General features: G+C 32.0%; 1 protein-coding gene across 1 annotated transcript; it reads right to left on the bottom strand.

Moving 5' to 3' along the window:
- Positions 1–1,321: 1,321 nt before the first annotated feature.
- Positions 1,322–17,317, bottom strand: HELRODRAFT_184845 (hypothetical protein). The gene is made up of 5 exons (XM_009011276.1): positions 17,115–17,317; positions 14,641–14,733; positions 4,834–4,923; positions 2,993–3,096; positions 1,322–1,838 (listed from the first exon to the last, which is right to left on the bottom strand). The coding sequence occupies exons 2-5, from the start codon at positions 14,717–14,719 to the stop codon at positions 1,635–1,637; spliced, it is 477 nt and encodes a 158-aa protein (XP_009009524.1). The 5' UTR covers positions 14,720–14,733; positions 17,115–17,317; the 3' UTR covers positions 1,322–1,634.
- Between the last annotated feature and the right edge of the window lie 1,902 nt (positions 17,318–19,219).

Below are 19,219 nucleotides of genomic sequence, written 5' to 3'. Positions count from 1 at the left end.
AAGATACACAACACGCCATAACAATATTCTAAATATAATAATAGAAAAATTGAAATCATGCGCAGGACCAGAGGTTGCGATGTATGCAGACGTCGTTTATGATGGGATCCGCCCACTGTCGTGTCTCTTCAAATCACTTCGTCCCGACATCGCACTACTCCGTGACAACACAATTGAAATATTGGAGCTCACCGTCTGCCATGAGTCTAATTTTTTCAATTCAAAACAATATAAAATGGACAAATATTCTAATAACCTCCATAACAATTTACTTGACAATTTAAAACATTTAAAAATAATAATCAACACGTTCGAAATTTCGCCGCTAGGTTTTTTCAATTGTTTCGATTTGTCGCTGGTCGACATTATTTGGTCTGATCAATTTTATAATAGTCTTATTAACTCTGCGATATCCTCATCATACGCTGTTTATTGTGATAGAAATTTGACGGAATGAATCAATGTAAAACTAATCTGTTCTCGTTGTACTCATTTCGTGTTTCTTTCACTGAATGACGAGCTACGTAGAATACGCTTTTATAATTTTTTTTGTTTTTCTTTACCTAAATCATTTTTGATTTATTATTATTATTATTTATTTATTTATCTTATAATTATTTTACGTTATACAATATTTAATTTTAACATTTTATTGACATATTTTATTTTGACTATTTTTGATTTTACTGGTTTTCTCTGAATAATAAAAGAGTTTACATTATTATTATTATTATTATTATTATTATTATTATTATTATTATTATTATTATTATAAGAAAAATTTATAACGCGATTTGCAAATTTTTTTAAAAGAGGCAAAAGTATAGATAAGTTTAGGGTTTGTTCAACGTATTCTAATTTCAAAATAAAGCCCAACGTATAGCATACCAAATATACATTCTAATCCATATTAGATTTGACAGTTGATTGTTAGAAAAAAAACCATTCGATTTTAAAAATGCTTTTTCGATTGTTGCATAAACAGATATTTTTTCGAATCATTTCCTAACCCCAATTATGGAATTTCTGGCTAACGCAAAAATATGTCGACCGAATATTATGTATTATTGAGAGCATATTTTGTTGAACTCGATCGAATTTACTAGATTGTTTTTCAGAAACAGCCTGGTAAATTCGATCGAGTTCAACAAAATATGTAACCTATTCAAGAAAACTTACTGCCTAAATACACATTATATGTTACTGAACATGCACTCAAATTAGATTAATTTTTGGAATGAGACGCTGATATAGTGAATTAGGCTGATAGTTTTTTTTTATCAGATTCATGTAGCACTCAATCTCTTGAGCATGAATATGTATTTATATTTTATGACATATTTTTTAGATGAAGCCCATTTGCAAAACAAGCGGCCAGGAAATTCTATAAAAATTATTTCGATTAAAAAATAAATTCATTTATTAACGGTGATTAAAAGCTGAATTGTTAATTAACACGATGATAACAACAAAAAATTTATCAGGTAATAATATAAAATTTTTCTTATTATTATAAAATTAATAAACACTTTTGTTTCATATGACACAAAATGTTTAGCAAATTTGAAACAGCATTAATATGAAAAAAATTTTTAAATTCAGATATAGAATCCGAAAAAGAGCTACACGGAGATTTAATTTTCAATCTTCGGGCAGACGAGCACTGGGATCTTGGAGTGGTGGACGACGTAATCGCTGACACTTCCGAGGACTGTCCTTCTGACGAGGTCAAGCCCTCTGGTGCCGATGATGATCAGCCTAGCCTTCTCGCTCTCTGCTACGTTGATGATGCCCTGCCCTGGCGACTTGTTGTGCTCACTCTTGATCTTGTGTGGAATCTGTCGTGAGTTTATGTTGCGGAGGTGATGGGCTCATAGTGGGCTGATTTCTGTTATGGAGGATTTGTGTAGAGGGGGTGGTTTCATGGTTAGCTGATTTGAATTATATTTTAACATTAAATAAGCAACCGTAAGCGTTAACTAGTTTGTTTATTAATTAGTTAATTATCTAACTAACTAACTAATTGGATGAATCAAAATAAGTGACAAATAATAGCCATTGCCCCATCATAAAAAGCATTCAGGGCAGTAAAATAACAAAAGAATAACACACAGCATTATAAAGCATATTTACATGTGCTGTATTACATCATTAATTAAGCAAATAATGGGTGTCTCCTGAGTGTTTTCATGTTTCTGTGGGAATGAGTAGTACGCATGTGAGAATGCACTCGAGTTTGTACTTGTGCTAAAGAGTTTTTAAGTGAATATTAAACCAAGCTATCGTTTGTTCAGGAAATCGCATATTTCTAAAATGTTTCAAGACAATTTGCAACATATTTTTTTGGTGAATAAATTTGGTGAAAATAATAAATATGGTTATTGATTCAAGATGTTAACTTCGTGTTACATGTAGGACGTGTTAGGATGTAAATGTGTGAATGCTTGCGTATGTGTATTGGCTGAATTAAGTACAAAACTCAAAAGCGTCAGTGAGGCGTGCAGTACATCAAGCTGAATTATTTATGGAACGCCAAAAAATATAATGACAAGCCCGTGTGAGAAACATTGAAGCGTGAATGGAAATAACATTATCGTCTCGTTACCATGCTTACGTGTTGTTAGGAATGTTCATTTCATATTAATCTCACACATTTTCCACATAGGCTAAATGAATCTTCAACAAATTCTCCAAAATAAAACTTCCCAAAACCAAAAAATTTTCTAATGTACACACACAAACGCATACGTATACACATGGCATGTGAAAATACAAGCAAAGACATACACGCATGTAAGTATATGTTGACAATGCAACATAAACTTACAATATTTTCGTACCATACACCAAATAAAAGCGTGTTTCAAATGAAGAACAATTTATAGCGAAGCAAGCCAAATTATCGAAAGCCCAGTCAATCATATTTAATTAAAAGGAAAGAAATGTCGATTGATTCGATTTTTTTTCTTTTTTTTCAAACTAAACAAAAAACCTTTTTGGAAATTAATTCAAAATCATATTTGTCGTGTAGTTCGTTAATCTTAGCGATCTGCTCCTCCATCATCTTTTGCCACTCTTCCACTGGCAGACCCACTCCTTCTGAAAGAAATATGTTTTAAAAAAAAGAATGTTGTCTAGATTTTATTTATCATCGATCTCTATCTTTATCATTTAAAAACATTGAAATCATCATCATAATAATGTCATTTTATGTAATCCACATAATCACATTCATCTATATAATCATGATTATAACGGCCATCATCAATGTCATCATTCTCATTACCATCACCATCATTGTCATCTGAACTTCGTTGAATATAAATTTATATAGCGCTCAGTATTTAACAGGAATGATTTTGACTACTCCACACGATGACAACGTGTTTAGATTAGTTTTGTAATCATTGAAACCAAATCACCTCAGTAATGTTTTAAAATTGTTGTCCAGAAATTCCACCATTCATAGCAAAGTATATCATGCATTTGTATCGTGTCAGTTTTGTATCGATCAACCTGACGTTAGTTCAACCGATCAAAAGTTCGAGTGAATTATTATTGCTATTTTTTGTCTTTTTTATTCACTGGGCGAGTTTAGAAGTTTTTGTGGAGCTAAATTTGTTTAAATTTTGGACATTCTAACATTCTAATTCAAGATTAGATCTGTGTACATGAAATAAGGCTATGGCTGTTGAAAAGAATGATTCAAAACTACCTGCATCACATTCTCATGCTGTCCATCAAAGAAAGATAAAGTTAGGATGATTACCCTATAAGGAAAAAGGCGATGAATAATTGATGCTAATGTGCAGCGACAAATGCGACGGTCGTCATCATTATTTTGACATCCATAACTCAGCTGTTGACACAAGAATATTTTATTGGAAAAAATTCTTTGGGAAAAAGTGAACACACCAAAAATAAAAACAAAAAAATAAATTGTTGCTCTACGTGCAGTGATTTTTGAACAATTAAAAAGTATAAATAAATAAATTACGCAAATTATATTTTGCATTTTTGCGTAATTTGTTGATGAACCGTTGACGTGCATGATTGTTGGACAGGCGATCATTCTTTTAACAGTTATTTTTAAATTCAGTCACATTTTTCATGAAAACATGAGTGTATGTAAAATAAATATATACTTACATAGAGAAATTTAAAGATACAATCTTGTAAATAATTTTTTCAACAAATACAATAGCTACCAGCAACACAGCAAACACATGTGCGTGTGGAACCGGAGCATGTCATCCTATACTGGAGTACGTTTCTTTATTTCTCTTAAGCCCCTACACGCACGCATTCATAGCACTATGACCGTTTCTACTAATTAGACAATCGGCAAAATATTTCTACATATTTTTAAATGTGTTTCCCTTGTTTGGTATATATTTTTGTTTGTATCTTCACGTGTTTCTCTGTTTGTTTTTATGACTTTTTTCTGTTTAAAGCATTTTACTCAGAAGACAGCTTATATTTGGAATGATTTATAGACGTTTATTCTATAGAGGAATAAAGTCGCCATTTTTCATCGTCGTCAACTGCCACAGACGCCATTTTTCATTTTTCATTTGTAAGGAGGCCGAAAGATCTTGATAGATGACGTCTAAACAACAAAATTGTGATATCCAGATATCCAATATTAAAAATTATTACTGAATGCTTTGTAAAAACTACAACTGCTTAAAATAATGAAACAACAATAGTATTAGTCAAAAAATGATGAAAATAATATTGAATGAAGAATAATCAAAATTATAAGACAATTGTAGTGATCTAAAATAAATATATTAATCCTCTTTTTTAAATATTTCCAATAATGCCACCAACTTTTGAAAGATATCAGCGGTAGTGTCTGCAGTTCAGGAATGTGGCAGATGACGACGAAATCATCCTTCTTGTAAACTTCGTCCAAGTACCCTTAAATATTATTATCGCCATTGGGTTGATTTCAATTTTATGTTAATTAAAAGTTTAATGTTTTATAATTTTTATGCTAGTTATATTATAAATGCCAAGTTAGCGCTGTGTATGCCTATACGAACGTTTAAAGACACCGACGTTCAACTTCAAAATATTCAAATTATTCATGCATGAAATTTTAATTTTGATAAATAACTCCCTATATTAAATTACTCAATTTCATTTTTTCAGGCGTTGTCTCCTTCTTCAAAACTGCTCATACATTATATATTATACCTTCTATTTTTTTGAAATTCGTCATTTTATTAAATTACACATCACTCTCTCTTTCTTTCTTTCTTTTTCTCTTTCTCTCTTCTTTCTCTTTTTTGTTTTTTCATTCAATCTAGCAGCAACGGGCACACACATGGCAAACATGACAAAAAAACAACATTGAGACAAAACAATTAACTGGTGATATTACAAACAGCAAGGCAATGTAAACAGAAAGAAGGCATTTAGGCGGGAAATAATCAAAGAAGCGAACACGCAATGATTTCCCAGTTGGAGCTTCTGGGACCGATATATCTGAGGTCCACATCGCCAATATTTTTTCTTTTTTTTTAGTTTAGTTCAAATACTGTTGTCCTGTATTTGGGAAAACAATAACCAAATTTAGCCTTAGGTTTGAAAATTACAAACGCAAATGCACCAATGTGTTTGCGTATGTTTGTGTGCACTTGTGTGAGCTTGTACGTTGTTTTATTCTATTTTTTTATGTGTGTTTAATTTTTATTTAGTACGCAGCATGTCTCTCATGGTCAACACATTCGTAAATATTTACAACATTCATAGTACTACCTTAATAGTATTCATTCATCCTATTGTTGCTAATGTTCAGAGTGTTCATTAAAAAAGCACAACTTCCTAAGGAGACCATGATGATCACGCATCGCATCCATCTAAAAAATGGGTGGAGCAACAGCTGAACCAGCGTCACGTGACATGACATGTTTCCATGACGACGCTGTCTGTCTACATGGCTTGAAAAATGAATTGAAATTCTCATCGCTGCATGCTTACACTGACATTACACGTATTAATGTTCTTTCACAGGCATTCAAGCCTTATGAGCATTTAGATATTTTATAATTATATTATATGATATTCAAAATGTTTGTTACATAATTTTATTATACGCCATGCGTATATATTTATAAAAATATGCATACATTTGTGTGTGTACGCACAATTATGTATGATGAAACATAGAAAAGAGGAAGAACAAGGCAGAAAATGGTGTGAACCTGGATGGATGTGCAGGCAGAGGATTCCATGAACAAAATATAAAACATCCCTGGCGCTCTCGGAAACGTGTTGAAGCAACATTCAACATTTCCAAACTAGTAAGTAAAATGAAGGTTTTCTTAAGTTGCTACTAAAAATATATTCTCCGTTGTTGTACATCCGTTCATAAAAATGTCAATAAAATTTTTCCAGCTGCTCTGACTGGCCAAATAGCAATTTTCGGGGTGAACAGAGCGTTTTTGGTGATTTGTCACGTACCATGCAGCATGCCGTGTGGGATGGAGAGCTGCTTTTTTCATGAAATACAATGAAATGTAATGAGAGGACTCAATGAGATGCATTGTGATGGAATTATGTGGAAAATAAAAAAGGATAAGAGTAAAACATGAAGTGGGAAGTAGAGAAACACAGAGTAATACGGAGAATAATACGTAATAAAATAAAATTACCTAAAATATCATGGACGAAAATTTTTGTAGCTTCACCAAGTTTTTAAAAGTTTTAAATACTATTTTTTTAAGTTTTTAGCTGACTTTTAATTTGTCTTTTATATTCTGTACTAGCCGCAGAAAAATGAATTTAACAGTTTGAATCATTCGTTGGTGAAAATGTTTTGAATACAGGATATTGAATTTAAATAAATCCATAAATATATAAAATGAGTTTATTTGTTTGCCTACTATAACTTATCAGGAATGTCGTAATATTCTATTGCTACACACACACACACACACACACACACACACACACACACACACACACACGCACACACACACGCACACACACACGCACACACACACACACGCACACATATTTACAAAATATATATATATTCATATACATTGATAGACTTATGAGATCGCACACATCCATCACTTGAAACATTTCAGTTTCATTGAGAATTCAGAATGAAGCGTCAAAAGCCTATTCTAGAAACGAGGACCGTACATATATTAAATGACCTTTGAAGGTCGTTTGTTTGTTTGTTTGCGTCTGTTCATATCTGTTCGTATTTGTGAACCCGTTCCTATTTGTGAACATGTTAGTATCTGCAGTATAATATATCAAAGATGCATGTATCAATTATTCAGTATCAATGTAAAACCCTCTTGAAACTTTTTGATAACAACTTTTATGACTTTTTGGCCTCACATCGTTTTAAAAATTTATGTCACCCATAAAACTGCAGAAAAATGCAATGAAAAATTTTTCACGCTTCTTCTTCTTTATACATTTTCTGTCAGAACTCATTAAAAATTGCATTCTATTTATCCTGGCTTGACGTCTCTTGTGATTAGAATTTTGAATTGGCTTTATTAAAAAAACATTTCAGGGGCTTTTTGAAACCTTTCAAACTCATTATCGTACACACCCGGACATCCATCGCCACACAATAAACTCATATACAAAACATATCATTTCATATTGTTATGTGAATTCCAAAGTAAAACACCCACAGACACAAAAATGTATACAAAAAATGAATCCGTAAAATTCCATATATTCAGCCTGGAAGGTTGAAATTTAAAAGTTGCCAGCAGCATAGCGTGTGCATGCACATAGTTATAACAAATTAGCTACCCTGCGGTTACATTGGATATATATGCACTACATTTTTCTAAACAATTATTTATTAGCCCTCTTTCCACATTACATTCTTCATTGCGTTACACGTTTTTAAAGTTAGGATTATGCAGCTATAATAAACAAGAAGAAAACATGAAAGTGGAAGAGAAAGGGCTAGAGGTAGAATGAAAGAAAGCAACAGAGAGCGAGAGAGATATGAAGAAAGAGAGAGAAAAAGAAAGAGTTACAGAAAAAGTGAAACAGAGGAAAAGCTAGCAGTAAAGAAAAGAAAACTACAGAGAAAAAGAGAAAAGAAATAAAAAACAGAAAAAGAAGATGTGACTAAGACTGCAATTTCCGTTTCTGCTACATACATTTGCAGATTTGAGACAATCTAAATTTTGTTTACGTTACTGTACGTTTGTGTATATATTACACTTTGTATATATCTTTGTACGTTGGTTGATAAGTTAGTAACTTTGTATGTGCATTAGTATGTTTGTACATGGGTAATGTTTTTATGTGCGATTGTTTGTATGCATTGTATTGTATGTTTGTATGTATATTTCATGTACATTCTACAAGGTAGACACAGCAGCATGTGCGCCTATATATATCTATACTACATGGAAGCCGTGCTTCAATCAATCAGTTGAAATTCTAAATCTCTACTTGCGCACATGCTCAGCCTAACGAATGATAGATGACCGTATGTTTGAGAAACAATCGATGAAATATATACAATTCTTTTCTATTTGGTTACTGGAACAAGTTTTTTCTTCAAATGATGTATACATACAATTATATGGAGAATAGTGGTTGAGTTGTTTAAGGATTTAGAAACAAAATTAAAGGTAGTTACAGCAGTATTTGAACATGATGAGGAGTGATGACTAAAATAGACGTGTACATTCAGGTAGTATAAAATTATAGAGATACACTAATGAAATACATTTTTTAAACAAAAAAAAACGAAACTGTACATACAGTAATTTGTATAGCGCTTTTTCTGAAAAAAACTTACTCAGAAGCGCTAAATACTACCACAATTATAAATAACATACACGGTTACTGTGAAGCTGTAGAGATACATGTATATAATTTTAAAACGAAAATGATTAAAACGGCTGTACGAAAACATGGTGATAAAAAAAAAATATAAAAATCATTAAAACGATAAAAATATGTTGATGATAAAAATATTAACAAGGGAGTCTTCAATCTTTTTGGAAATGGCAGTAGAAAAAAGTTGACGTCTGACGCGTGCAAAAAAGGAAATAGCTGAAAAATTTAATTTGACGTCATCATCATTTTTTCCATTTTGATGTCATTAATGTTAAAGTCATTGCTAAACATCGTCTTGTTTGTCGTTATCGTCCCTATCATTTTTATCACATGATCATATTGTGACATCATCCCCTCAATCATACCTCTAACACTAGTAATCACATCAAATGCCATTTTCATCATTTTAGTCATCATCTCAGTCATTCGCAATTTAATCAGTCATCATCGTCATCTTATTAATCACAATTATAATTATTTTATCAGCTTCTCATTATCTTTTATCATTTTCATCATCTTAATCATCAGAATTATGATTAATATGTATTTTTCATCGTTAGACTTCGCACAGAGCGACATCTCCTAATTAGTTTTATGTTACCAAAATGTTCACCTTGAGAACGGCTACGAAGTTATTTCCACATACGTATACAAAACACCGCCTTCTCACATGCACGCACACATACACACACGCCCGCACGCACACACACACATACATTGGGATTTAGATGTCTAAATGTTTTCATTTTCGCAAATTACAGCATTTTAGCTACCTGTAAAATTTTATCAATTTTATTTAATTTGACCATTAGGAAACTTAATAATCGTTAAAACTGCATGACTTTGTCCCTTAACTACAGACATTGCACATGCTGTTTGAAGACTATTATTGCATCCTCCATGCAATATAAATGCAAATCTTCGTACTACACAAACTTACGCTGCATTGTTTTTTTACGTGACACACACACTCATACACACACATACACACAAACACATACACACACAAACACATACACACACTCCACACATACACCACACACATACACACACACAACACGCAATACATACATGCATTGGCAGATTTCTGTTGGCAGAAACCCCATTAGTTACGAGCTCGTTGATTTTTATTTATGTTTTGGCGAGATGATTATTAAAAACGATGTTGTTGTTTCTATGGCTTTTTGTTGATGTTGTTGGTGTTGTCGTTGTTGTATATAACTTTTGATGTGATTTTTAAACCCTTTATTTCATTTTATTGTTTTTGTGTTGCACGATTTTTGTTGTTGTTGCTGCTGCTGTTGTTTAGGTTGTTATAAATCCAGAAACAACTTACCTTCTAATCTGGATATCTTTTCAATTAAAGCTCAACAATTTTATTCCAGTGAAAAATTCCACGGTTCATTATTTCATTTCGATAACTTTGATAAATCAGGTATCTCAATGTTAACGATGGATTGTTGCTGTAGCTATTAATAATATTTTTCAAGAGGGGACAGGTAGAAATGGATATCGATTGAAATGCAAAACACTTAGTATGTATATATGTATGTATGCACGTATGTATGTATGTATGTATGTATGTGTGTGTGTGTATGTATGTATGTTTGTATGTACATAAGTGTGTATGTTGGTAGGTAGGTACATAGGTAGGTATATGCACTGCACGTATGATGAACGCTCTTTGTAGCAAAAATATTGCAATGAATGCATCATAAATGATGCAGACATGAAGATAAATATAATGAATGAATTATGACTATACAAACATACATACATACATACAAATAATTAATTTATACAGTACTATTCATGCACACATACAGAAAATGTATTACACAATGTATGCATACAAAAGTATACAGCGTAGGTATTTATTATCGTGCTTATACAAAGTTCACATTCGTGTCGGGCATCAAAATGAATCATAATTAATTAATCATCATGGATGACGATTTATTAGTATTTATTGAAACGTTGTCTAAGTCTGAACCTTTCAATCTCGAAATGAATAATTTTCCAGGAAAATAAAATACATTACACGTTGTTCATTTCAGGTCTAAATGTTTGTCAGTATTAATTTTAGGATTGGTTCTTGTTTTATTCTATTATTACTATAGGCAAATTACCTTTCAAAAAATCATTCGACACTTTTTTAACTTGAATCACGACATCCCCAACAACCTTATAAAGTTTGCAGTACGAAAGTGACGTCATGAAATGAAGCAGCGAAGGCAATGCACGCTCCCGCCCATCCCTTTCATTGCCTAGCCTGTCGTCTGTCTCGTCGCAATTAATCATAAATCAGCAGTATAAATATAAATTGGTGGCGTAACTGTTACAGTTGCCTGGTCTTGCCGTTGCTGAAACCGAGTTCGAATGCAAAGTTATCCTGTGTGTATTTTTCGTTGATATCTTTGAAGCAAATACACAAGAGAGTATGACCTTTAACCTTTTGATACAAAGAATAATAAAACTGCCATCGACTACAACAATAATAATATAGTGCTAAAATATTATGCAAAGTTTTATTATAGCATAAACGCCAGCAAATTTCCAACAAGTGACTTCGTTAGTTTGAACAATTGTATTCTAATTGGTACCTTTCAAATCAACGGACGAATCGCGAGGCAGTCTTAACATTACATTTCTAATGAAAAGCAATTAAAGACAGCGCTATATAAATGCTAATATATAAATACAAATTATAAAACTACACTATATTATACATTACAACATTATCCTATGGACTTTTTTTCTCATCACCATGGTTATTAATATTCCAGTAATTGCTTTCGTCATCAAGGACATCATTTTGATAACATCGGCTTCATAATCAACTTATTTAGTTTTCTAATTATTTTCATCGAGAATTATTTCTTAGCTTCTACCAAAATTTAAATCAATGCCGTTATGTAAGATTGAAATCATAATCCCTACCGATGAGATCCACAACATCGTCGTCGTCGTCATCATAATTGTCACCATCATCATCGTCATCATCATAATCATTTTCCTCATCATCATCATTACCATCATTAGCATCTTCTTTACCATCATAATTGTCACCATCATTAGCATCTTCTTTACCATCATAATTGTCACCATTATTATCATCGTCATCATCATAATCAACACCACCATCTTTTTCTTCATCCTCACCTTCATAGCCTTTGTTATTTGGAGTCGTTAAGCCTCTATCATTGAGACTTTTCCAAGAATTTAAGGATGGCGCAAATTTTGTTTGTTGCATCATCATCATCATTATCATCATCATTATTACCGCATCATCATCATCATCATCAATATCACTGTTATCACCATTTTGATTTTATTTTCATCATCTTTATCACATTTGGTCATCATCGTCATTTTCAAATGCGTCGTGAAAGCAAAATGTTTTTTTGTCTAACAACTGGCGAGATTAAGGAAGACACAAAACACTCGAGAAATAGAGACATGAACAAAGAAAAATAATGAATTACAAAGAATTATATACAGGAAAAAAAGAGAGAGAGAAAAAGAAGCAGAAGGAGGGAGAGAGAGAGAGAGAGAGAGAGAGAGAGAGAGAAAGATACGTTGAAAAATATACAACAGAAAAAAATATAAATATGCGGAACTAGCAGCAAGATCATAGGATTGGTTGAGACTGGGAGAAGTAATTTGTTAATGTGTTGACAGAATTGGTGGCTGAGTACGTTTGCTTGGTGCGTTGCAGAAAAATCAATCAATCAAATACAAAAATGTGTCACTAGGGAGTGGAACGACGATTAAGATGATGAAGATGGTGATGGTTGTGATGATAAGGATGGTGATTATGATATTTCGAATGGAAATGACGATTACATTAGTGATAATGATGATACTGATGATTAAATTGATTGTGGTATAGATGGATGATTTTTGTTGTACGGCTGTAAAAAAAAATGAAGTAGATAAAAGATTTGTTGTTCAACATAGCACTGGGTAAAATTTGAAATAATGACGAATGAATGAGTTAATAATTGTCGCCGCAATGAATGAATGCATGAGTATGCAGTCACTAGTGACTAAACACAATGATAACGATGATATGCACTGGTGGCAACGCCGATGACGATGATGACGACACCGTCCGAATGACGTCATTCCCTAACAGACTGCACTGACGTAGGCCAGATCAAAAAACCATCGACGCTATCAGGACAATTTGACGATGATGACGATGATGATGACAATCATATGCACGATGATGATGATTATTAATATTTGTATGATTAGTACTATGATTATAAAGATGCTTGTTGAAATGTTGGTTGCTGTCTCGATGCAGCGGGTCTCTTTTCACATCATTGGGCAACATAAAAAAAAAACAACAAAAGTAAAAAAATAATTATATTTAATTTCTTTTGAATAAAATTTTTAATATATTTTTGAATAAAAATTTTATTGGCTTTTATATATATATTATATATATTTTGTATTTATTTATTATTTATATATATATATATATATATATTATATATATTTATTTATAAATATATATTATATATATATATAGGTAATCTCTTATATATAATTTGTGTAACAAAAATTATTCACTTCAGTAGGAGCTTATCAAATTGTACTCTAATTAACGAATTGGTGCGCGCACGCACACACACACACACACACACACAAACACACACACACACTCACGCACACAAACACGCAACGACATTGTTTAGCCTCGAGTACAGAAATTCAATGAGCCTACAAGCCAATATGCATGCATGCATGCATACATACATGCATGCCTGTATTGTTTGTATGCGTTTGTATGTGTTTGTATATGTTTATTCAATTGTCGGCTTAAACATTGTTGTTACTGTTTGTAAAATCTATTTTATATAGGCACATCTCATGTTTTAGTCAGCTTGAGTTATTTTTCTAAAAATTAACCGCTTGTATAAATGTTGATTTTTACAAAAACAAATGTTGATGTATACAAGAATCTGTAATATATGTATGTATAGTGTGTGCGTGTGCGTGCGTGCATTATGTGTGAGTGCGCGTGTCTGTGTGGTGTGTGTGTGTGTGTGCGTGCATCCCAATAACGAATGAGCGTTTGTTTCACGCCAACGTATCACCTCAATGTATAGTGCGAACAATATTGAATTCTTTCAATAAATGATGAAGCGAGCATTCATTCAGACATGTGTTTTGTTCAACGTCAGCAACTAGTAACTAGTAAGTAAGCTGTTCTTCACACACAGCCGCCTTCCTATCTCAACGACTCATGCATCTACGTACCTAAGACCTAAGTAGTTATATACATACATATATATATATATATATATATTTATATATATATATATATAGAGAGAGAGAGAGAGAAAGAGAGAGAGAAAGAGAGAGAGAGAGAAAGAGAGAGAGAAAAGATTTTATCAAATAATATATATATATATATATATATATATATACAGGTGTATTAATTCGTATAATGTAGAGCAAATCTCATAAGCACACACGTTTCAAACTTTAAAGATTCATCATGCAAGTTGTTACAGCGTCATTTTGTCAAGTTTAACCAAACAACGTGCTGCTTTTTTGAAGCGTTATAACTCAACACGATGAAAACGCGTTATGATCTAGAATTTGTAAATGTGCATGGTGGTTCAGACAGAAATATCTCGAGATGAAGTGTGCCCGTTCGTGTAACTTTTTGCTCAATGTTACGTGTGAGTGCATGAGTTTGTGCGAGTGTGTGCAGATTTTGTGAAAAAAATTAAAAAAAATACAAAAATAGAATTTAAAATAAACTGTGACTGGACAAACATTTGAATGCAGACATGGCATTGTCGCTGGCGTCTACCGCTATGACCACTACTCTTCCGTTGGCCGGTGATGTCGCCATAGTTATGTACCTACCTGTTGATATTTTGATAAATAGTTTAGTTTTATGGTTAAATGATTGAATATGTTTACAAATAAGTTTTGCTTTTGGTTTATTAATAGAGTAAACAGAAGTCTAAAAGGTAAAAATTCATAATATATTTATATCCCAAAAGTTGGTCATTTCAACAGTGTCATAACTGAGTGTCTGACTAAAATTATTATAAAAAATTGCTTCAAGAAGAGTATGAGCAGACAAGGCAAACATATGAATAAAAAGATTCACCGTCTTACATTTACAAATATGCAGGCATGAATGTTTTGTCAAAATTGTTTCACCAAAACACACTGTACACATTACATTATTCACCACATATCGATATACACGAGAATGCATTTTTGAGTACACCCGATATTTCAGTCATTTCAACTTTAATTAAAATATATTTCGCACGCTCTCTTTGCTTCTTCTCTCTCTCTTCCTCTTTTGCCTCTTCTTTCTTTCTTTTTTTTCTCTCTCTCTCTTTCTCTCATCTTTCAAAATAAAGATAATAAAACTCTGAGAAGTAATTTACATTGTAATTCCCCAAAGTCGTGACGTCATGAAGCGATGGAGATGGCACAATAACATAATAATAATGCGCCGATTCTACGTTATAATAACATAATAATATCAAAACAGTATAAAAATCAGCAGATAAATAAATAATAATAATTATTATTATTATGTACGTGTAGGTGATGAGCTGAATATCCGCATTAATAGCAGTCAACTCGCGGCTGCTCTGCTAGCGATGATAATCTCGTCTCACAACATTTTTACAACCGTCCCTCATAAATAATACATTATATTAAATACACACAATACATTATATCATCTACACACACATATGTAATGTACTTAATAGATATATGTAAGTAGGTATTACATATGAACTCTAAAGTAAAAACAACCCATAAGTGCATATATATATTTATTATATATACTGTAAGATTTACAAAGTGAGTTTAGATAAGTTCTCTAAAGTGCTTTTAATTTGTAAAATATGTTTTCATTGAACAATTAAATGAATTTTTAAGTTACAGATATATAGTTAACCTTATTTATTTGTTTGATAATTTTATGGGTAATTTCCAACTATTTTATTCGGTAGTTTTTTTTACACAAATTTGTATTATTTAGTTGTTCACTTCATTATTCATTAACAAACCACCCATGTTTATTATTTATCCATTCAATCACTTCACCAATACCCATTATCTTGTTGCATGTGTAAATTAATTAATGTTCTACAACAACACATTCTTACATTACGAATTACACTATTCAGGCCTCATCGTCACGCACACATCACTCACGTACATGACATCATAACACAGACACGGGCAAAAAATGCATCCAACACATCGGCAACAATATTGAGAGATGCAACAAACTCTTCTCCTCTGTTTACATTACAGCGATTTTTTTACTGCCGTTCTCGAGACCACTTGTTACTACTGTTAATACTACTATGACCACTGCGGCTACTACTACTGCTACTGCTGCTGCTACTACTTTTACTACTGCTGCTGCTGCTGCTGATTCTACGGCATAAAAAACGAAAAACTGCATTGTGATGTAGGACTGTAATTGTAATAATAATAGTAATAACAGTAATAATAATAATAAAATAATAATGATAATAAAATAATAATAATAATAATACAGAAGCATAATCATGCCGCATACGTTTAAATTTAAAAATAATAAAAGAATTAATAAAAAAAAAGAACAGCTAAAATATGCGTAATATGCGTTGCTGTTTTTAGAAAAAAAATCTTACTCTTAGCAACTCCAATGAGGCTAGATGATGTTCTAAATCTTAAGAAAAATACGTAAAGAAACGTTTTTAAAAATATTTCAAAATTTTGTTAAAAAATTATTCTAAATTTTTATGAAAAATTTTTTAGACAAGTTTTGGATTTTAAATACTTTCAAAATTTCTTTTCCTATCTCAAATTTTATCTCAATATATATATATATATATATATATATATATGTATATATATATACACACACATATATATATATATATATATATATATATTTATCATATCAACATTTAGTTATATGTTATATGCGCAGTTGTAATCGAACGCAGGTTTGACAAATGGGCTAATTAGATAAGAAATAGATAAGAAGCTATCAATGAAGATGGCAATAAAAGTTTCATTTCACGTACAACACAACACACAAAATTTCACATCAGATATCCAAGTAAATTTTTCTTTTAACAGTTTATTACCAGGATTATATTTGTGAATAATATTTAGTTTAATATTATTTCTATGTTTGCTAAATATACATTTAAATACAAGTTAAAATATATTTTGTAAGAATGCATTTGTTGCGTTATTTAACAATTGTAACGTACCGTTTGTTACTAATATATAAGTGTATGCCTTCTTCAAACTTCTTGATAAACAAGATTATCCAAGCAGTTAATTTATTGTATTAGAATAATAAATTGTAATGGTTATAAAAACAACTGCAATAAATAAATTATGATAATAATGTTGATGAATTATTCATGCAGATAAATATTTTTTTATTCTTCACTTAACTTATTTTCATTACACACATTTACTCTATTTATAAGCCAATACCAAACGATCTCTGTTGTCTATCGTCGATAAAATACGGTTTCCTATACCGCATTTGTCAGATGGACTCACGTGAACATAGATTTTAATATAAAGGTTCATATTCAATGTAGTCTGCGTAGGTTATACATATATACACACACACATATAAAAATAAATATATATATATTATGTTATACGTTTTCGATGTACGCATATATCCGTACGTATATCATGTGCGTATTTTTTAAAAATAAGTCGTCGTATGGATTCTTCTGGAATGATTACGACCTTCCTTTCTCGCCCATTCTCCGCATCGAATCTGCATACTTTAAACATCATCGTCATCCTATTCTCTGTAGCACATCCTTTTTATTGTTCTATTCGACTATCGGATTGCGTTGAACTAATTTTTTTTTTACATTTTTCACATTTATCTCGATCTCGTCCTCTTTTTTCATTGGGCTCATATTACTTTTGGTCTCTCTATTTACTCTCTCTATCTCTCTCTCTCTCTCTCTCTCTCTCTCTCTCTCTCTCTCACACACACACACACACACACACACACACACACACACACACACTTTCTGCTCAATTTGCGTAAGTCGATTTTTCATGATGACTCATCGACATGTTTTCGGTTATAAAATCATTTCTGGTTTAACGTAGCGTTACCATTTTATTGTTGCTGTCTGTGGGAAAATATTTTTTTTTAAATATTTTACATATAAAAACTTAGTGGAATGTTTACAAAATGTGGCTACGACATGTGAAAACTATGACTGCAAGAAAAATGCGTGACCATTTAATTTCATTTTGGTTTCCATAATGTTTTGTGTAACAACTTTTTATCAATCTGAACTTTTTTTTATGTGTCAAAGGAATACGTTTAGAATAACCATGCAAAAATTTCTATAATGTTTGTAACGATGCTACTTCAGAACTGATACTTAGCCTGTGCTCCATGAGATCTCAGAATCAAAGAAGTTAGGGCTACAAGCGTTGAAATAAGTCTTTAGATTGTTTAAAGCTCAGAATAACCAAATAATTACTGACTGATTGACTGCTCTGCTGTCTTGATATGGTGCCGTTTGTTTTTTTAGATTAATTCCTTTTCAAAGTACTGTCGATCAATCGATTAGTCAGTCAGTCAGTCAGTCAGTCAGTCAGTCAGTCAGTCAGTCAGTCAGTCAGTCAGTCAGTCAGTCAGTCAGTCAGTCAGTCAGTCAGTCAGTCAGTCAGTCAGTCAGTCAGTCAGTCAGTCAGTCAGTCAGTCGTCAGTCAGTCAGTCAGTCAGTCAGTCAGTCAGTCAGTCAGTCAGTCAGTCAGTCAGTCAGTCAGTCAGTCAGTCAGTCAGTCAGTCAGTCAGTCAGTCAGTCAGTCAGTCAGTCAGTCAGTCAGTCAGTCAGTCAGTCAGTCAGCCAGCCAGCCAGCCAGCCAGTTAGTCAATCAGTTAACTAGTACTGGATCACCCAATGACTGATTATTTTCATTATGTAACATTTAAGTAAAATATGTTTGCAGTAGGTAGTGTATTCCTGTTCAGATGTAGGTCAAAAATTTTGTGGTGGGGTGATTAATTTAAAAATTGTTTCCAGTGTATCATTTTTTTATTACTCTACAAAAAGCAGTTAGCATAGTTTTGTGTTGCGTTTTTCCATAGTTAAAAATCGTTGTCTGCAATGAAGTGTGGATGCGTTTTTCTGTAAATATGAAGTGTTGCAACTGTAATTCGCAATAAAAAAAATTAAAATTTGAAATAAATAAAATCAAATCATTTTCAAGCGCTCCTGTTAGTTCGGGTGTTTGTTGTTTGTGGATTTATTTAAAATCAGTTTAGCCCGGGACCGTGTCTTTGTCTGTGGTTGTATATGTGGCTTTATCTTCCATGTTCATT

The sequence above is a fragment of the Helobdella robusta genome (assembly GCF_000326865.2).
Source record: "Helobdella robusta unplaced genomic scaffold HELROscaffold_1, whole genome shotgun sequence".
Lineage (NCBI taxonomy): Eukaryota > Metazoa > Annelida > Clitellata > Rhynchobdellida > Glossiphoniidae > Helobdella > Helobdella robusta.
The sequence above is the reverse complement of the archived record's forward strand: the minus strand, read 5'-3'. Positions and strand labels throughout refer to the sequence as shown.